Below are 21,864 nucleotides of genomic sequence, written 5' to 3'. Positions count from 1 at the left end.
TACGGCAGGTAAATTGGGAAATTTACCTGTCACACCACACAGCGTATTGTTCAGCCACTGCATCTGCAACTTAGAAGCAAAGCGCTAAGACAAAAAGGGAAAGGCATGTTAAACAGACTTATAAATCCATCATATTTTATGAAAACATTATTAAGGCTGTCAACAAAATAAATAAAAAAATACATTTTTAAAAAGAAAAAGGAAAAAGCACAGCTCCTCTCAGGGAATCAATGAAGATTTACATGGGTATGCATATGTTTCATGTAAATAGCATGGCTGGTTATTTTGAAAATCAAGATACATCCCAGACTAAGGGAAAAAAATCAAACATTACATTACAGTAAAAGGCAAAAAAATCAACGACAGGCATACCCTTGATATTATGTGGTCAAACACAAGAAGGGGAAATAAAACACTTTATCAAGAAGTATATAAAACAAGCAACATTACATTGCTTTGTAAAATGACTATGACATCACTCAGTAAAGATCATTAAATTTACATACAACAAAAACACCACATTTAAAAATATTGCCAATTCACCCTACTTAAGCCCAGTTCAGTTTTTTTTTAATATAAATTTATTTAATTGGAGGCTAATTACTTTACAATATTGAAGTGGTTTTGCCATACATTGACATGAATCCGCCATGGGTGTACATGTGTTTCCCATCCTGAACTCCCTCCCACCTCCCTCCCCATCCCATCCCTCTGGGTCATCCCAGTGCACCAGCCCTGAGCACCCTGTCTCATGCATTGAACCTGGACTGACAATTCATTTTACATATGATAATATACATTTTTCAATGCTATTCTCCCAAATCATCCCACTCTCGCCCTCTCCAAAAGACTGTTCTATACATCTGTGTCTCTTTTGCTGTATCGTATATAGGGTTATTGCTACCATCTTTCTAAACTCCATATATATGCATTAATATACTGTATTGGTGTTTCTTTTTCTGGTTTACTTCACTCTGTATAATAGGCTCAAGTTTCACCCACCTCCAGTCCAGTTTAGGCAGTCGTAGTTCCCCATACAACTGAAATGCTAACATCCAAAAAAAATCTAATGTCTATCTCAGGTGTTTCTATCCACTGAAACCTAAAATTTACTTCTATGCTTATATTTGTAAATTCAAATACTGTTGCTACAACAGCTGAACTTATAACATTTACTGTGAATTATTTCAACATCACATACCAAGTTACATCTTACTTATAATTTAGTTTCATCCTCATAACCTTTGAAATACAGCTGGCCCTCCTATCCACAGGAGATTGGTTCCAGGATCCTCGAAGGATATCAAAATCCATGGATACTCAAGTCCCTTATATAAAATAACATAGTACAGTCAGCCCTCTGTATCCATGCATTCGGCTTCCACATATCCAAACAACAGACGATCGGACAGCTGACTGTTACAGAGGCTCACATGCCACCATTATTCGCTTTCCTTTCTTCCTTTTCTATTTTTTCCCTCCTTCCTTCTTTCAGTTTTACCTTTCCATTAGGAGTAATGGATTTGGACTGACATGTCCATAACCTGTCACGCCACAACATAAGATGGAAGATTTGTGTGTCTCAACTAAGACTTAGTGCTTCTCATGCTGCACAAAGATTAGTCTTTGAATCATTACAGTGATTCCTTCAAGTCTGTACATATTTCTTACTTGACTCTGATTTTAAAGTTGGTCAAAAACAGAGGTTCTCAATTTGAACTAACCATTAGACTCAAACATGTTGGAGCTTTTTCTATGCTGCTGCCCAGGTCCTAGTTAATCAGAATTCCTGGGCAACAGCAGTTTTTTTTTCTTAAACTCTGCTGCTGCTGCTGCTAAGTCACTTCAGTCGTGTCCGACTCTGTGTGACCCAATAGACGGCAGCCCACCAGGCTCCCCCGTCCCTGGGATTCTCCAGGCAAGAACACTGGAGTGGGTTGCCATTTCCTTCTCCAATGTGTGAAAGTGAAATCGCTCACTCATGTCTGACTCGTAGCGACCCCATGGACTGCAGCCTACCAGGCTCCTCCGTCCATGGGATTTTCTAGGCAAGAGTACTGGAGTGGCTTGCCATTGCCTTCTCCAAAAGCCTCAGATAATGCCAATTTCCTAAAAAGTCATGCCTTTCAACATTTCTCCCAAATGTATTGTTTTGCTGTTTTGTGGGCTTCCAAAATGTCACTCAAGCTCCCCTCCTTCCCTCCCTGAGCTGCATCCTTAGGAAGGTGCCCCCTCTTTGTCCCCATAGCATCCTATGCAGGCTGTGCTTAACCACTGTGCTTAGCAATCTGTTGCACAATTTTTCACTTGTCTCTACCCAATGTGACTACAAATTCCTAGAGAGAACAGATGAAATCTTCATCTGTGTAGCTCCAGTTCCTTGCATATGAGTGGGAGTTTAATAAATGTTTACTGAACTAATAAATATAAACAAATGCTATTAAAACACTGTCATGAATGTGTATTTCAACAGTTAATGGTTTTCCTGGGTGACTAAGGAATGATGATACCACTGACACATTTAAGACACTATAAGATCAGTTTAAAAATAGAGATGAGTTGAGCTGAGTTTGTGATGACTCTGCTGCTGCTACTGCTGCTAAGTCACTTCAGTCGTGTCCGACTCTGTGTGACCCCATAGACGGAAGCCCACTAGGCTCCCCCGTCCCTGGGATTCTCCAGGCAAGAACACTGAAGTGGGCTGCCATCTCCTTCTCCAATGTGTGAAAGTGAAAAGTCAAAGTGAAGTCGCTCAGTCGTGTCCGACCCCCAGCGACCCCACGGACTGCAGCCTACCAGGCTCCTCCATCCATGGGATTTTCTAGGCAATAGTACTGGAGTGGCTTGCCATTGCCTTCTCCTGTGATGACTCTAAGACAGTCAAATAGGGAAATCGTAAAGGAATGATTGGAGGGTATGACTGTAACTCAAGATTTTGGAGTCACTGGCAGATGATACTTGAAACAGTGGGGATAAGAAGGAAAAAAACAATTCGGTAAAGCAATTATCCTTCAATTAAAATTTTTTTAAAAAAAGAAGGAAAAAACAAATGAGTAAAAGTAACAAGCACACAATCGCATTTACTATATGAAGTGAAAGGGAAGGTGTTAGTTGCTCAGTCAGATCTGAGTCTTTGCAACCCCATGGACTGTAGCCCACCAGGCTCCTCCTGTCTATGGAATTCTCCGGGCAAGAATATTGAAGTGGGTTGCCATTCCCTTCTCCATGGGATCTTCCCTGGCCCAGGGATCAAACCTGGGTCTCCCACATTGCAGGCAGATTCTTTACCAACTAAGCCACCAGGGAAGCCCATACATTGCCTCTAATCTTCATCTTGTTCTTAAACTGATAATCTGATAGATATAGAAAGGCATGTTTTAACTTTAAAAGACATGAGGCTTATAAAACACAGCTATCATATATCATTAAACAACTGAATATACAAATGTCTTTTATTTAATGAAGCTGGTAATTGACCAGGTCAGCATCATCCACAGAGTAAATGATAATTTATCAGTATGATTTAAGAGATACTAGGGGTCGCTAAGGGTCAGACACGACTGAGCGACTTCGCTTTCACTTTTCACTTTCCACTTTCACACATTGGAGAAGGAAATGGCAACCCACTCCAGTGTTCTTGCCTGGAGAATCCCAGGGACAGGGGAGCCTGGTGGGCTTCCGTCTGTGGGGTCACACAGAGTCGGACACGACTGAAGTGACTTAGCAGCAGCAGCAGCAGCAGCAGCAGTAATATATCTACCCAAAAATAATTTTTTCCACCTGAAAAAACTCATTGCTATGAATCAAATATAAATTACATTGAAAAAGGTAACCTCTTAAACCAGTATAAGTTAATACATTTAGAACTTATTAGTGACTAGTCTGTAGAACTCCAGATCTCTGGTTGAGGCAACATCAGCAGGAAAAGAGAGTCCCCAAAGAAGAAGTCTCTCAAGAAGATGCCAAATAAAGATTTTAATTAACCTGTACTAACTTTGTGTATTATAGAAATTCACAACACTTAAATGCAATATTTACAAATATGCTAACAGTTCAGTGGCAATAAAAATGTCTGAGTTGGCATTCTACCACCTAATTCTCACCAGTACCAAAAATGTACCTTCACTCCATTTCAAACTATTTTAGCATACATGTGCTTAGCTGCTCAGTTTTATCTTTTTGTGATCCCACGGACTGTAGCCTGCTAGGCTCTTCTGTCCATGGGATTTTTCAGGCAAGAATACTGGAGTTGGTCGCCATTTGCCTCCTCCAGGGGATCTTCCCAGCCCAGGGACCAAACCCATGTCTCCTGTGTCTCTGCATTGTAGGAAGATTCTTTAATGCTGAGCCATCAAAAAAGTACATTAAAAATAAGGATTGTTTCCTAAATAACCATAGCAATAATAGCAAATCTACTTTTAATATAATTAAGTAGCATTAGAAAATTTCTAAAATTTTTTTCATTCTTGAGATTCTGTAATTTAAAAAATTCATTTTTAATAAACATCTCACTCCATAAAACAAAAAATCAAACTTGTAAGACACACTGGATAACACTTACATTCCTAAATTTTAGAATTAAGTATCCCTTCTTCCTCTCAAATATGTTTTTATTTTCGCTTGAGAAAAAAATGTGGTAGGTACCTCAGCATTAATGTTTTTTAAGGCTTAGCAGCAATACCTCTATCAAAGACACATTTATAAGACAACTGGTGGAAAAGACATACCTGGCTCTTTGCAAAAGTGATTGGCCAGATTAAACTTCTCACTTTGGGCAAAAAGAAATCCTAACCAAACAGAACTGGCAAAGACACTGACACATTTAATGTAATTTGAACAAGAGTTCTTAATTTGTGGCCTTTTTCAAATGGTTCACAGACACATTAAATTTCTTAATTTACCAATTGCTCAATGTTACAAATTTACATACTAGACTGACACAGGAACACCAAAGGAGAAATTGCTACCACTAATAAATTCACTAAACTTGGCAAGAAAGGTAAACTTAACAAGGCACCAAGAAGGCAGAATAAGACAAACTGACAGCATCAGGGCCCCAGTGACTTTTGCTCCATACTCCATTGCCTCAAAATTTTTTCAAAAGAATATAGCAATAATTTAATGAGAAATGAGATCCAGAATTTAGAAATTTTCTTTATAGTCTACTTTGTATCTAAAGGAATGGTAGTACATATATACAATAAAAAACATTCTTTGGAAACAATAACCCCACATTACAGAAAACACTATGCAATGATTTTAAGAAAGCAAATATATCTTAAAGACTTTCTGAAGACTTTTAATTACAAAACCAACAATGCTGGATTACCAGGGGAATTAGAGTCAAGATCAAGCAACCATAAGTGAAATTCCCACTGGAGCTCAATCTAGGGTCAGACGAACTGGCAGACATCTGGCTTGCAAAACAGGTAACAATCTCTTAAGTCTTCCAAGCATTTCTCAGGATGACAACTCACCCCTAGCAGGTAGGTCTCTAGTGAAATAACAGGCTCCATTCTCATAACAAAATATTTGTGTCTTTTCAGAAAGAACTTATTCCAGAGTAACAGAATTTTAGTCAACAAATAACTGCCTTCCTGGCATCAATGGAATAGTTTCCCTGAGCTGATATCAAATCTCAAAAAAAAAAGAAAGATGATATAATACTAGTAGAACAAGATATTTAAAGTCTACTATAGGCAGGGTCCTGACTATATAACCTTTGTATTTTGTTTCCTGATAAAGAGCGGAACTTACAGTTAGGCTTTCCAGTTCATTGACCATCAAGACCAAAATTATTGCTTAACACAGCAACAATAACAGGAACTTGTTAGAAAATCTTTCAACAGTTCAAAGAACTGCTACATAAACTACACAGAATTAGAATGATGTCTCAGGATACAGGAAGGGTCCTGGCCTTTTAAAAGTTAATTTATTAAGTCTATAAATCCATATTCAGTACTTTATGTAATTCATATTACCAGGCATTAGGAATAATGAATATGCTAGAATATGCCAAAGAGAAGGCAATGGCAACCCACTCCAGTACTCTTGCCTGCAGAATCCCATGGACGGAGGAGCCTGGTAGGCTACAGTCCATGGGGTCGCTGAGAGTCAGACATGACTGAGCGACTTCACTTTCACGCATTGGAGAAGGAAATGGCAACCAACTCCAGTATTCTTGCCTGGAGAACCCCAGAGACAGAAGAGCCTGTTGGGCTGCCGTCTATGGGGTCGCACAGAGTCAGACACGACTGACACGACTTAGCAGCAGCAGCAGAATATGCCAAAAATACAAGGAGAGAGCAAACGTAAAGTGAACTGCCATTCTCCCAATAAGCAGATTTAGAACTAAGCTTTCTGGCATCCAAATATATAAACCATTAGGGAAACAGATGAAATGCTCAATTGTGCTCTATAGCACAAAGTCAAACCTCAAGAAATCATATACAAATCAAGAGTAAGTACCAAACCTTTTCCTCAAACTAAGACAAAGTAGTAAGGATCTGATTTGCCAGCCCACCTGAAGCCACCAAAACAAATTTTATAAGCAGACAAAACATATGAAACAATGGTGTTTAATAAGACACTGGATATCAGGCAATAAAGGACAATAAAATCACTGAGAGACAGGTAGGTAAGCCCTACCATTACTGTAGCTTATTGACTTGAGAGAGTTTCCAAGCCACAGGACAGGGAATGGGAACCTAGGAAAACCCTGAAAAATACTAAGAGTTTAAGAGAAAAGCCAAGAACTTAGAAGACCAAGGCAGGTTAGGTTCAAAAGATACAGTAATAAAGGGGAGAGAAACAATCACACAGATCTCCACAGGACCCCCACTAAGTATTTAATAGAGTATTCAGCATGTGTGTATGAAAACTATCTGAGTCTAGGCAAAGAATCATATAAAAGATCAGACAGATTAGTACCACACACCCACAGGGGGATGAGAATAGTACCTGTTTTCACCAGTGAGAATGCAAAATCTTATAATTCATTGGATGCTCTGGAGAGCACCCAAAAGGGTCTTGCCTCAGCAGTGGGACATAATTAGCCTGAGACTAAATACTGTCCTGTTCCCCCCTAACAGTCTTAAAAGCAAGACCCAAAAGGATCAAATAATTACAAAGTAATTTAACTGCATCTCAGAAGAAAGGTCAAGAATATTTATAGAAATATAAAAGTAATCAGCCCCAAATAGTGTCTGGCATCTAATCAAAGACTGAAAGGCATACAAAAAAGCAGGAAAATATGATTCACAGTGAAGAGAAAAATCAATGTACCAACCTAGGTTTAACCCAGATGTTAAAATTAGGAGACAAAAACATTAAAACACTTGTAACAATTGCATTCCTCATGTACAAAAATTAAGTATAGACGTGGATGATATTTTAAAAGAATACAAATGAAAACTATAGTGTCTCAGATTAAAAATACTAGATTGGGTAGAATTACTGGCAAATTAGACACTGCAGAAGAAAAAAATTAGTGAACCTAAAGACACAGCAGTAAGAACTATCTAAAATAAAACACGTAGAGAAAAAAAGAATTAATAAGATTTAAAAATAATGAAAATAGCAGCAGTGAGCTATGAGATAATTTCAAGTAAGCTAACACACATATAACTGAAATACCCAAAGTGGGAAGACAGGAAAAAAACACTGATTAATTGCTGAAATCTTCCCAATTTTGACCTAAATGGCATTCTTTTTTAGATCATTTACCATGAGAGATATTCCAGGCTGTAATATAAGTTTTATAAATTTAAAAGGACTCAAGTCATACAAAGTATGTATACTGATATTTAGTATACAAGCTAAATAAAAAATTAATACCAGCTCTCTGAAGAATCCAAAAATATATAAGGAAACTAAATAACAGACTTCGGAATAACCTGTGGATGAAAGAAGAAATCACAAAAGATATCAGAACATATTTTGAACAGAGAGCAAATGAAGACACAACATATTAAAATTTGTAGAATGCTGCTAAAATAGTATTTAGGAGGAAATGTATACCACGAAAGAAATGGTCTCACATCAATAACCTTAGTGTTCACCTAAGAAACTACAAAAATAAGAGCAAATAACATCCACCGTAAAGAGAAAAAAGATCAAAGCTAAAAACAAAAAACTAGAAATCAAAAGTAACTTCTTTGAGAAAATCAACAAAATTGACTAATCGCAATCTAGACAAATCAACGGGAAAAAAAAGAGAAAAGTCATATCACTAGAGTGCATCATTCTTCTAAACATATTATAATCAGGAAATAAAATGATCAACACAGGGCCAATAAATTCAACAACTCAGATGAAATTTTTTAAAATCCTTGAAAAACATGAACCACTAAAACTTACTGCAGAACTAACCTAAGTAAGTGTATCTTCCCTGGTGGTTCAGACAGTAAAGAATCTGCCTGCAATGTGGGAGAACTGGGCTCGATCCCTGGGTTGGGAAGACCCCCTGGAGGAGGACATGACAACCCACTCCAGTATTCTTTCCTGGAGAATCCCCATGGACAGAGGTGTCTTGTGGGCTACAGTCCATGGGGTCGCAGAGTCAGACACGACTGAGTGACTAGGCACAAGTAACTCTAGGTCTCCTGAAGAATTTGTAGTTTAAAAAACTTCCCAAAGACAAAACTCAAGACCCAGATGGTTTCATTAGTTAATTCTACCAAATATTTAAGAAAGAAATTATACCAATCCTACACAAACTCTTTCAGAAAACAGAATATTTCCTAGCTCATTCTATGAGGTCAGTATTTCTCAAACCAAAACCAAAGAAAACTACAAATATCCTTCATTAATATATATGCAAAAATTCTAAACATTAGCAGATTGATTTAATATATCAGGACTAAGTATGGCTTAATCCAGAAATACAGGCTGCTTTACTACTCCAGAAAATCAATTAATGTAATTCATATTAACAAAAATTCCATGATTTCAATATAACATATAAAAAGCATTTCATAAAATTCAATATCCATCCCTTTTAGAAATGCTCAGTAAACTATAGAAGGAAGCTTCCTCAAATCAATAAAAGGTATCTACAAAAAAACCTACAATTAACGTTATACATAATGGTTAAAGACTACAGCGTCTCCTCAAAATCAGGAACAAGACAATGATGTTCACTCTGACCACTTCTCCTCAGCATTGTACTGGACCCCCTAATTCAGGGCAATAAGGCAAGAAAAATAAAAGTCATCCAAACTGGAAACAAAAGTCTAATTGTATTCACAGATGACATGTTCAACAACACAGAAAATAGCCCAAAACTTCTCAAACTATTAAGTAGTTTTTAGTAAAGTTATGAGTCAAGATCAATATACCTACCCACATGATTCAGCCAATCCACTCCTAGGTATTTACTCAAGATAACAGCATATGTCTATATAAAGGTTTTCACACAAATGTTCTTAGTTTTTTTTTTTGGTAATAAAACTAGAAGCAATTCAAATGTCCATCAACAGAGGAATGGATAAACTATGGTATATCCATACAACAGACACAAAGCAATAATAAATGAGTATCGAGACCTGCAACATTATGGATGAATATCAAAATAATTATGCTGATCAAAACAAGCCAACCCTGCCACTCCAAAAAAATGAGTTCCTACTCTATAATTCCACACATAAAAAATTTTAGAAAATACAAAACTAATCTACCATTACAGAAAGCTGTAGTTCCTTGGGGGTGAAGAAAGGCATAGAGAGGCAAGAGACAAGGAATTACAAAGGAACAGGAGGAAACTTCTGAAGGTTTTGGATATGTTTGCTATCTTGAATGATGTTGGCTTCTTGTGTTTACACATATAACAAAATGTATTCAATTGTGTATTTTAAATGTTTGAAGTATGTCAATTATACCTCAACAAAATTTTGTTTTTTTCTGAACAAAAGTATCGCTTTGCTAAGTCATCTTAAGGACACTTCATTCGTGGGTTTTAATTAAGAGATATTTTTTTCTTGAAACATCTCCACAACTTTCCGAAGTATCTAACTGTGCTCATTCTAGTATACTAATATGAAGGACAAGATCCTTGGATCATTCTCCTGCCAAAGATTTGATGTCCACTTTCCATAGCAAAAGAAATGTTGTCTGCCATGATAGGATCTTGAAGCGTCACATGAAGAAGTGCTAGGTCTTAAGAGGCATTTGAGTATGGTCTACCAACTAAAGGATTTCTGTAGCTGTCATGATTTGACCTCAAATGACTGTGCATTTTATGGCTGCAATGCAGAGAAGAGCACCAAACTGAATATAGATTGACATGTCACTTATCTCCTCAGAGCCTGAGATTTTTCATCTAGAAAATGAGAGCACTGGCCTTGAAGCAGTGATTACCAATCTATCTGTGCCAGCCCAACAATGGGGAACTTGTTAAAATACAGAATCCTGGGTATCACCCACATAGCTTCTAATTCAATAGGTATGGGGTAGAACCTGGGGGCATATTCTTAAATTCTGGCATAAAACAGGATTTGGGAAATTCTTACCTTTTAGGTCCTTCCAGCTGCAACATTCTTTAAGTAGTCATTTCAAACACTGCAATAAGAGTGGAGGTCTGGCAACCACTAAGGGGCAAAGCAAAGTGTAACAGCGGCACTCTGAATACAGAAGGCCTTCGTGTTTAACGTTTAAGGGAACTCCCTGAAATTCTAATTTGGAAGAAATATGTTTAAATTTTTTGAGGATTTGTGTCACGCCTGATCCACATTATAAATAGGCTATTTCTAATTAATCACTGCATTCTTTATCTTTACTCCTTTGCAGACTTGCCAGAGACCCCTAAGGACTGATTAGTTATTCCAAAGCAATTCTTTCTTATTCTCAAGATATTTTAGAGCAGAGTGGAGATCAGAGATTTGATTCAGAGAACCAAAAAGACATTGTCCCACATGCTTGTAGCTTCTAGATGGAATAGCAACAGTTACAGGTACAGAAAGGCAAAGATTTCTATAAGATCTTCAGAGTTGAAGAGTGAAAAGTTAAAAACAATTTCCCCCAAATCTTATAAAATTATATAGAGATACAATACCAGTTATAAAAGTTGGCTAAATTCTACCCTAACAAAATTAACAAAATCAAAAGGTTCTCATATTATCACCTCATCCCTGATTCTAACTGCTTCAAGTATAAAAATAACATCATTTTTTGGAAATACTGAAATTCAAATGAAGCTATCATTTCTCCTTTTACCAAACTGGTTTCTTATATTAAGTGATATAACAGGTTAATAGGTGATTCAAAAATTTTAAATAACAGCCATGTTAGGTAACCACATATTTTAATATTTTAAATATTCTAAAGGTAGACTAAACTATTTTCATAGTCAACAACAGCATCAAGTTATTGTAGATGAATTCTAAATTTAGTATTTATCCTAAAATTTTATTAAAGTTCTACACCTCTAGACATAACTACAACTGAAAATCTGTTTCAAAAAGGATTATATGAATCAGACAGAAACAGAAAAATATACCTGTTAAAGCTGTATAAATGTGAACAGCATGCAAATCAACTTTTATCTCTAAACTTTATTTCTGTTTGTGCCCCAGACAAGCCAATGATTTAATACCTTGGGTATGTTTTGTGCCACTAGGCAAAGTAACCTAATTCTCTTAATTCCTGAAATTGGCTGCTGTTCCAAGACTAGGAGGATTGCATTCAAAGTGGCTGTGGCATACTATAATACAATTAATACGCTGCAGAAAGAAAAATAAGCTTAATTTTATTCAGCAAACTAATATATTGTGTTGTCACTTGAAAACCAAGTTATAATAAAAACTAAGCAGCCCCATATTCCTTGATCTTTCTCACATTCTGTACAAAATCATTCTTCAAATGATAGAGCCTAAGGAGAATTATAAGATGAGAAAGCTACCAGAGTAATTTTATAATTTAACTATCTTTGTAATAAACAGCACATTAGTCAAGTCACTCCAGAGAAACATTAGTTTCCATATTAACTAAAATTATATGCATTTATTATGTCCATTACTATAAAATTCAGTTGCTCAAATGAGTTGCTCAAAGATAAAAGGTCCAAGTCTCAAGGGGAAAATGTCAAATAAATAACTCTCAAACCTGTTGGACAAACTTACTCTGTTCTATATTCCCACTAGACACTCACATTTCTACATCGTCTTCTCCTTAACCACCACCACTCATAATCAAAAATTTTTTGGTATTTGTTTCTTCCTTTCTGCATCATTCATCAAATTTGTCCTGCTAACACGTTCTTGTTTGTTGTGACCCTAAGTGCTTAAACCAAACAACTTCTTTGGGAATCTAGCACAACTAAACATTTGGAAAACAGAAAGGGAGAAATAGAAGACACATTTTTTCTTTTACTCCTTGGAGCATTTAAATTTAGTTTCTGTCTAGGAACATGCTTAGACTCAAAATGTTACAATAAATGCTCACAACAAAACTTTACTTAACCCAATAACTAAAATGCTCTCAATTTATTTTGTAAAATATATTGATGCTACAGAATACTAGCTCATGAGTAAGTAGTTCACTCTTAAATTTCACCTCCTCACTTCTGCTTTAACCAGTTGAAGTATATTCTCTATTTATTCCAAAGCTAATTTTGCCAGTTGCACTTCTCACTGTGATATACAATGTAGTTAAGTGCTATGTAAATCAAATGAAATGATTAAAAAGAAAAGGTTGTGGTTTAAATGAGTTGCTCAAAGTTAATGTCGACTTAGAAGCAGGCAAGCCAACAAAAAAAGACTAATACAGGGTAGGGGGTAGATTGGGCATGCATGCTGTTCCAAAACATTGGTTTATGAAAGAAATATGATGAAAAACTTTAATTAGCAGAGTGACAGTGATACTCAGGAAAAAAGGTTCTGACCTACCAAAAGACTGGCAAATTTTTAAGTTTAAATAATATGCATAATGTTCATATGTATCATTTTTCATGATTCTTCATTTTCATCAGGTAAATGACTACAGATTTTGATACTACTAGACAAAAAGAGCTTTCTACTCTAATCAACAAAGTATACATATTTTCTTAGTGAATGCAAGTATCACATTTAATTTTCAGTACCTCAATCCTCAAAAGAGATCTTAATATAGAAAATATTAAGGAACCTGATTGGACTCCCTCAAAAAATCTCAAGCTTCTAGTTCTAAAGAAAAAAGTGTGCATGAATACACACACACACATTTCAAGGTCTGAAGTTGATGAGTATTTTTTTTTTCTGCGAATATAAATGTAAAATACATTACTACTCTGATTTTTATGTCAAGAAAAAGGAAAAGAAAACCCATTTACTATATAAAGAGTAAGTTTACTCATCTATTCTAGTTCAATAATGAAAAAATAGAAAACAAGAAAAATGAGAAAAAGTGAGGGGAATCAAGAAAATCAACTATAGGCACAAGTCAGCCAGGTCAAAAGCGAACTAGAAAGAAATATATAACCAGAATGAAAAAGAAGGGTAGGGGTGAGGGGGGAGGAGACAGAAGAACATAAATGTACACAGTAGACAAACATATAGGCATTTTCATAAATGTGAGAGTCTGTTTAGGATAGAGCCAATAAACACAATTGTTCACATTATATATTTGTAATTACAGATGTAACAGAAACATTAACTCTCTGCATTTAGCCAAAGGTTTACCAAGCCTGATTTGCATGGAGAAATGACAGGCAATGAAGAAGAAATAATTACAAAGAAGCTGACTCTCTAAAAATGGTCAGTCAATCTCTACAAATCAATTCACCAATTCTAGATGAGGAAGAAGTAATACTGTATCTGTCATCTATATAGATACATTAAAAAAAATTTTTTTTTAAAGAACAGGATTCATTTGATTCTCCCTACATTTTACATCCCCCTCTATCTCCAGAAAAACTACACATTCTCTTTCAAGACATAGTTTAATACTTACCTCCTTCATGAAGTGTTCTTGGTTTCCTGTCAGGAAGAGATAAATTCCCTCTCTTCCCTAAACACAAAGAATTTTATATCATTCTCAGTTACCATATTCAAATTATCATTATATTCAAACAACCTTCAAGTATTTGTCCTATATGCTTATACTAGATGACTGGATTTCAAACTTTTTGATCTCAAGACTCTTTCATACTCTTAAAAAATTACTAAGCACTCCAAAAGCCTTTTTGAAATATGGGTCATTTATCAATATTTACCATGTTAGAAACTAAAGCTGAGCAACTTTGAAAACAAGCATTAATTCATTTAACATAATAAATTCATCATGTTAATATACATAACTTTCTTGTAAAAAAATAACTTCATTGGAAGAGTGGCTGTGTTTTAAAAAACTCTTTAATGACTGGCCTAATAAAATGCAGCTGGATTCTCATAGTTGCCTCTGCCTTCAATCTGTTGTGGTTTGTTACTCTGGCTGAAATATTACAAATAAAATCAAGTTTGATAGATGTAGTTGAAAAGGGAATAGCCTATTCAAATAACTGTGACCATCCTTCTTTGACACACTAACAAAACTTAGTTGCAGTAAAAGATAAAACTGTATCAATGAACTTTTATGAACTCCGTTAACATTAAAATGTTTTAGTCTATCTTGTACCTTGAAAGGATCTTTTAACACACAAACAATTTTGTAACATCATCTTTGGGTCATATGGAAAATATTGCTTCATTAAGTTATGAAGATTTCCCAAATGTTGACACATTTCATTACACAATAATAAAAAAAAAATCACATTTGTTAACATCACAACTGATCTCATCAGGAAAGTCTTTAACAACAGGAAAGTTTTGTCCAACTCACAGGGCTAGATATGTTCTTCCAAAATCCTAATTTTTGCTTGAATGCTCAAATTTTTATCATTGGCAACAAATGTTGGCATTTACTTTCCTTGACGTGGCATGCTTACTTGTTTCATTTTCAAGAAAATGTCTATAAAATACCCAATTCTGTATAGTGGCAGCTTGTTAGTTGTTCTTGAAGTAAAAATGTTTCATGCAAAAAGAGGCTAGTTCAGCTCGTAAAACTGAACAAGTGCTCCTCTTTCAGTCAACAATCACATTTCAGGATACAACACGTGGCTTTATAGTACTCAATTCATAACAGAATAATGGAGGAAAGCAGTAAGGGTAGAAATGTAATAAAACAATTTTCTGTGCTTCATCAAGGACATTGAGCAAAACCTGTTTTGTTGTTTTTTTTTAACTGAGTTTGTGGTGGTGAAGAATATAATTACTAGTATAGTTTGGTGCCATAGCTCTGATTCGCACTGAGGCAGCAGCAGTCCTACCCACTGTCGCTTCTGTACTATCAGAGCAAGTCATCAACACAATGCAAAAGGAAATAGTATCTTATTATGACAGAAATAATAGTTTTAATCTTGCAAGAACCACAAGGGTCCAAACATTTTGAGAAATACTGTGCTAGGTTACAAATTCCCTGGACCAGGAAATTCATTAACTTTGTCACAACAAGGCTGTTGATGTGAAAGGTAGGACGAAAGAAGGCAAAGAAAAGGAGGGAAAGAGGAGGGGAGGGAGGGAACAAGGAGTAAATGTATTAATGAAAGAACATTGGTAACACAGGTAAATAAATACCAGCTAATGTGGAGGCTGAATAAAGTGACAGTATTACCATTTTAACAAATGCAGAGGAGAAAAAAATGGCAATGAAAGCTTAGCTATTTAAACATTCCCATTAAAACTCCTTAGGCCAGGAAATCCATTTACTATAAAAAGCTCAAACTTTCAGTTACCAGAGTAACAGAGCTCAGCTTATAGCCTATCTATGGCCATCTTTTTAACAATGACCCACCCACTTTATAAGGAATTTAATAGCTTAAGCAAAAGTCAAAAATATTTATGCAAGGTATTTTTTTAACCTGTTTATGGTCATTTGGATTGTTCATTACAAAAAAAAGAAGAATTTCAAAAAAGTTTACTCCATTCAGAGAATCTATTCAACAAATACTTACTAAAGATCTGCCAAATACAAGGTACTTTGTTGTATGCTTTAGGGTATGTAGGAAGGGATAAAATGTGATCTCTCCCTTTGGAACCAACACATAGGTCAGTAGAAAAGTTCAAGAAAAGCTAAAATAGCCTTTTTATAGCCAAAATATACTGAACCACAATGGCCATTAAAAAAAAATTAGATATCTAATATTAATGTATCTGAAGGAAATTCATGAAAAATGGCCTAAATCAAAAGAAAATTTAATTCAAGTAAATATTCAGAAAAAAATGAGCTTTACTAAGGAGGGAAGAATGGAACTGGAAAAGAAACAAGAAAAGCAAATCATAGCTTAAAGCAAAGAAATCCATCAAGAGACATGAGGATGAAGCCGACCTGATTCCAATGTTTAGCTACGTAAGAATTTTAACATATCTCCCATCAAAATAAAACAAAAACAAAATAATAGCTAATACCATGAACTAACATGTTCAAACTGCCAATAGAGTCTTTATAGCAAAGTTGGGGTCACTCTGGATGGATGGTAGACCAAATGGTGATATTTTTGACAGATCAAGAACTCTAGTCTTACTCAACCTTATAGGTACCTCTAGGGCTTAACAAAGAAAGCAATTAATAAATATCTGTGAACTGATGGGGTATCTACACTGCATGATAGGCAGTCTCAAAACGAAATTTTCTTTGTACTCACATCCTTAACAATTACCAGGTGATAAGCTATTTGAAAGAACTTAAGAGAACAAGGACAGTATATTTTAAGTAGGTAAGTACCAATAGATAGGAATCTGAAATCTGGTTAAATTTATTGAGCTGCTCTCTGAGAATGAGGACTTTAAAAAATTAAGGCACTCTTTAATAACCAACTTCTTAGTATACCAAAGAACATTCAAAGAACTGAATGCTCTTAACTGAAAGCATGAGATACTCAATCAATGAACTTAGTTTATAATAGTACTCACACAAAAATATATTCTAAAGGGAGAATTTACTAGAATGCATTTAATAATAAATCATGACTACTAAAGCCAGTAAAACTATAAAAGCATTGCTATTACGTACTAATAAAATTAATATGGCTGACTTAGTTACTGATAAGTGAATTATATTAACGTCATCTTAACAGCCATCTTTTATAATCTTCCAATACTTCAGTGTAGTTAGAACACTCACAAATGTGCATCCATAGAATAGTAAATACCCTCTGATTACATCTTAAAACTAAATAAATTTCATTTTTTCCCAAAAGTCAAATAATATACAATACTTTTAGATTATAAATTCTCTATACTTTAATAAATCTGAATAAGTTAAATAAAATGCAAAACTTACTACGATTATTATACAAAATGCTATAATCATCCATTTTAACTTTTTAAAAACATCCAACTAAGATTAATAATCTCTAGTTAACTGTTAAGACATACCATCCAATTAAAGATATACAATTCTAAACAATCTTTTATTTATACTATATTCTTGCCTATGTAACACCCCAACATTTCAAACAGTTCATCTCTGAAAGTAGATTAGTTATTAAGTTTATTCAGCTCTTACAATGTTCCAAGGACTGTGGTAAGTGCTCCACATGCATTATTGCATTTAATCTTCACAACAAACCCCAAAGGTAAACACCATTATCTTCATTACAGATGAGGAAAAAGGAGACTTGAAAATTTAAGGAATTTGCTCAAAATGAGATAGATAGTAACAAGTAGCAAAAATCAAACCTAGGTCTCAATTTCAAAGCTTATGCTCTTAATCACCTACCCATTCATTGCCTTCCAAACTGCTCTGCCATTGTGATTGGCTGGGGAAGGGAAGAGAAAGAGAAATTCTATTTAATCACAAAATACGAAAAAAGTCCTGAGAGGAGAGGGAAAAACTGAGAGAGACTAGTATTAAAGGAAAGAAGGTTGCTACCAATTCTGCTCCTACCACTCTCAAGAGTAAGCAAGATCTCCAAAGACTCTTATGACAAATCATCACCATACCCTAAAAGGGCTTAACTAGTAACTTTCCTTTTTATGGCAGTTTCTCTAAAAAGCTAACTTAAATAAAATCCGTTAATATGTCGCATATAATCTTAGCACACAATGCATATAGCCTAAACTACGACTGCTTAAAAAAATTGCCATACTCAAGAGAGGAACTGTACCAAAGGTTTGGGTAACTTGCCCAATTAAAAACCACCCTGAGTCCAAACATTCTCAAAGGGGGAAAAACATACATCTCAAGTTCTGAGAAGTGATAACTTTAAAAAGGGCTTAAGAAAAAAAAATAATAAAAAGGGCTTAAGGTCAAACAATAGTATGAGTTTTATGAAGATACAAAAGACTTAATAAATAAACTTAGACAATATGTTTCCTTAGAAGCAAATGTAAAAAGTTTGAAGGACTTTTAAAAAGAACCAAGACAAAACAACAAAATAAACAAAGTCTTACACTGAGTCTTAAATAGGCAATATAAATATCTAGATCAACCTCTAAGTAAACCCAGTCTTTCTTACGAACCACTGGGGACATGGCTACAGTCTGAATCAGTTATTGAATTTTATGTAATATTATCAAGGATCAGATATTCAAATATGTCTGATTTCAGTCAATCCATTATGTTAAAACTATGTTAAATGTAAAGACAAACACGTGAGTACTCAAATCTTGATTCCTAATATGTTCTCCAATAAAAGAAACAAGCACTTCTTTGAGAAAGAGCTGATTCTAGGTCTAGGGAAAGAAATATTTAAGATGAGCCTGCAGCATCTTATAGTGCCAGAAAGTAAGAAAGCACTTAACTAATACTAATAATGATGATAAGATGATGTCACAGAGACACAGGAGACAACTGAAAGAGCTCCCAAAGGCCAAAGATGGAATAATTTAAACAACAAAACAATATTGGATCAAAGTACAAAATAAATATCTATGAGTCCATACTGATATGCATGAATGAATAAATGAATGAGGAAGAACAGACAAATCTCCCACAGAGAAGAATTTTCAAAAGTTTATGTATGTACTCCACCCTCAAGGAAGTAGAGCATTAACTCACTACACCTTAAGTATGAGCCGTGCACAGTGACTCCCTCCCAAAAAGTAAAGTATGAAAAAAAAGGGAGGGAGAAAGAGTAACTTAACAGTGGAGAAAGGAGATAAACACTACCCTCAGCCAGGTAAACAAGGCTAACATCATCTTAAGTCATGTGGACAGCATTTACACTTGAAGTGATGATAACAGAGCTTCACCTTTGTGATCTATCTCCAAAAAACCCCATAAACCTAGTCTAACTGTAAGAAAAATATCACACAAATCCCCATTTGGAGACATTCTACAAAATACCCAACGAGTATTTCTCAAAGTTGACAAGGTCATGAAACACAAATTTGAGAAACTGTCACAGGAAAGAGGGGCCAAGGAGATGTGATAACTAAATGTAACGTGGTATTCTAAATAGAATCACAGGACAACAACAACAAAAAATTAGGTAAAAGATAAAGAAATATGAATAAAGTATAGACTTTTGTTAATAACAAGGTACCAACATTTGTTCATTAATTTTGACAAATGTATCACACTAGTGTAAGGAGTTACTGATAGGAAAGACTGGGTGTAGAACACATGAGAAGTTTCTGCACTATCTTTGCAATTTTTCCATAAACCTAAAACTATTCTAAAATCAAGTTGTTTTTTTTAAGTAAAGGCAAACAGGACAAAAAGAGAGAAAGGGGAAAGTTCAGGTCTCTCTCTTTTCCTATGTATTTTCTACATAATTCAATAATGAAGGGTATTAAACCTTCTGTAGATAACTGGAAATCTTTAAAACTCAAGAGAAGGAAATCTTCAAACTTTCCCAGGGTATGCTACCATCACCGTTCATTTACTCTAATTTAAATCTAGGTTTCTAAGGAGAGATTAGAGCTGCTGGTCTCTATTCTTCACTTAAAAAAGGGGATGAGGGAGTTCATGAGGGTTTGTATTTTATTTGGGGCTATAACCTGTCAAAATAAAGAATTGCTCATGTAGCAACGAGCTACCAGAAAACCTATCAAGAAACAATCCACGGTAGCTAAGTTTATATTCAGAGCTCAAAAAAGTCACATTACCCTAGAGTCAAAGGAAAAGGAATATTTTTAAAGCTTTAACATATGAAGGGCATTTTATAATTTTTCATAAAAGCTAAGTACCTATGTCAAAAAGTAAAATGAAAGCTACCTTCCCAATGTCAACTTTAACGTCAAAAAAATCCCAAGTAAAATGAAGTACAGAAGGATCATTTTAGCTAAAAAAAAAAAAAAAGGCTTATTCTCACTGAGAAATAGACTTGTGGTATTCTAGAAATTTCTTTCTGATTCCAACTGAAAAGAAATAGATAAATAATCAGGTCTTTATAAATTCCAACGCTACACTGATTCACAAGAAAGGAAAAAAAGCTGTTTGAAACACTATGTTGAGACTTACTGAACAGAAAAATAACTTCTCAAGCCCAGGACACACACTGTAATGTTAAAGAAGCATCACACAAACTCACCGATGTTAAATGTTAGGATGCATTAAATATAAGGTTTTAAGTGTTAAGAAATGCAAAGGGCGAAATTATTATACTTAAAAATAACTTCTCTTTCCACCCTAAACTCCACTAAAAGCTCTGTACACATATATGACGTGATGCCTTCTGGATGTCATGCCAAAGTCTGATGTAAAAATATGCTTTTCTACTTCAGTCCTGAGACATAGCTGTTCCATGCACACATTTATTATTTGCCCTCTTCCATGATACAATCTGATTGCCCTGCAGAATACATCCAGGGCAATTACTGTCACCACACAAAAGAACGATGGGTTAAAACAATATCCTCAGAGCAGAAGTGGAATTACAATTTAAATGAAATTTCAGATTTAATATATCCAAAGAGTTTAAGTTACATGCAAAAAAAGAATTATCTGCTTCAAACTGTAACAGGGCTGATCTTGTTCACTGGCGTCAAAACATTTAGAATTTGGCTTACCTTTCCACATTAGACTCTACAAATTCAACGTTTAAAGGGATCAATAAGAAAGTAAAAGGCTCTGGTGTACAGGTGTCCCCAAGCTCCTGTCTATTCCCATTCTCTTCCTCTCCATCCCCCTTCTTCAACCTGATTAAAAACCTAAAAAGAGCCCAACTGAGAATCCCACGGCCACCTACTGGGCATCATTGTAGTCCTAGTGATCCTCCTTTCCTCAGGAGCATTCATTTCTAAAACCTTAATGACACTCTGTCACATTCTCATGAAAAGGAGAGGAAAAACTGCCATTAAAGGCTGTGTTCATTAAAATCAGTGACTTCTTAAAAATGTTTGCAGTCAAGCAGTGATGTATCTTTAGGACTTCTTTTAGAGCTTGAGTCTTTTAGCAGTTTCTTAATGTTTCAGAGAATTTCTATGCACAGGAAATTATGAGAAATGCTTACAAATGCTTGGGGATTAAAAAAATAAGAATGGCAAAACAAAAGAGAACATGGCAATGCTGAATTTATGTGTTTCCCATTTGCTATTTAAAGTATCTGTCAAAGCAATTTAAATATACTTTCACACAAAGGCAAGCTGACACATGAACTATTAAGAACCTCCAACAGTAATAAAATATCCTCAAAGTAGCATATATTACATGCAAAACATTATAGGAAAATAAGAAGCTACAGATGAACCAAAATTATTCTATGAATAATGTGAACAAATAATGTCACCCTAGCTTCCTCTTCCTTATTAAAATAGTCTTTTTCCCAGGTAAAAACAGTAGTTCCTAGGAAACTCCCCATCCTATTATAAAAGCATAGACTGATTTCAGAAAAAAGTAGGGAATGAAAGCTATCACCTAAAATTCTTGCTCTGATCAGTTTTGCTTATTTGTTGTGGGCAGGGGAAGTAG

General features: G+C 35.0%; 1 protein-coding gene across 3 annotated transcripts in view; it reads right to left on the bottom strand.

The window, feature by feature from the left end:
* Positions 1 to 21,864, bottom strand: part of ZCCHC7 (zinc finger CCHC-type containing 7) — a 260,183-nt gene that overhangs the window by 212,398 nt on the left and 25,921 nt on the right. For 2 of the 3 annotated variants that reach the window (XM_055427067.2, XM_055427066.2), the window contains exon 3: positions 13,924 to 13,980. The exons of the other annotated variant lie outside the window; for it this stretch is intronic. In XM_055427067.2, the coding sequence (XP_055283042.1) occupies positions 13,924 to 13,980 (57 nt within the window). The remainder of the gene's footprint in view (positions 1 to 13,923; positions 13,981 to 21,864) is intronic. 3 annotated transcript variants of the gene reach the window in all.

Source organism: Moschus berezovskii, chromosome 7, assembly GCF_049115385.1.
Source record: "Moschus berezovskii isolate FMDL1 chromosome 7, NW_MosBer_1.0, whole genome shotgun sequence".
In the NCBI taxonomy this organism is placed as follows: domain Eukaryota; kingdom Metazoa; phylum Chordata; class Mammalia; order Artiodactyla; family Moschidae; genus Moschus; species Moschus berezovskii.
Note: the sequence above shows the minus strand (reverse complement) of the source record. Positions and strands in the feature narration are given on the sequence as shown.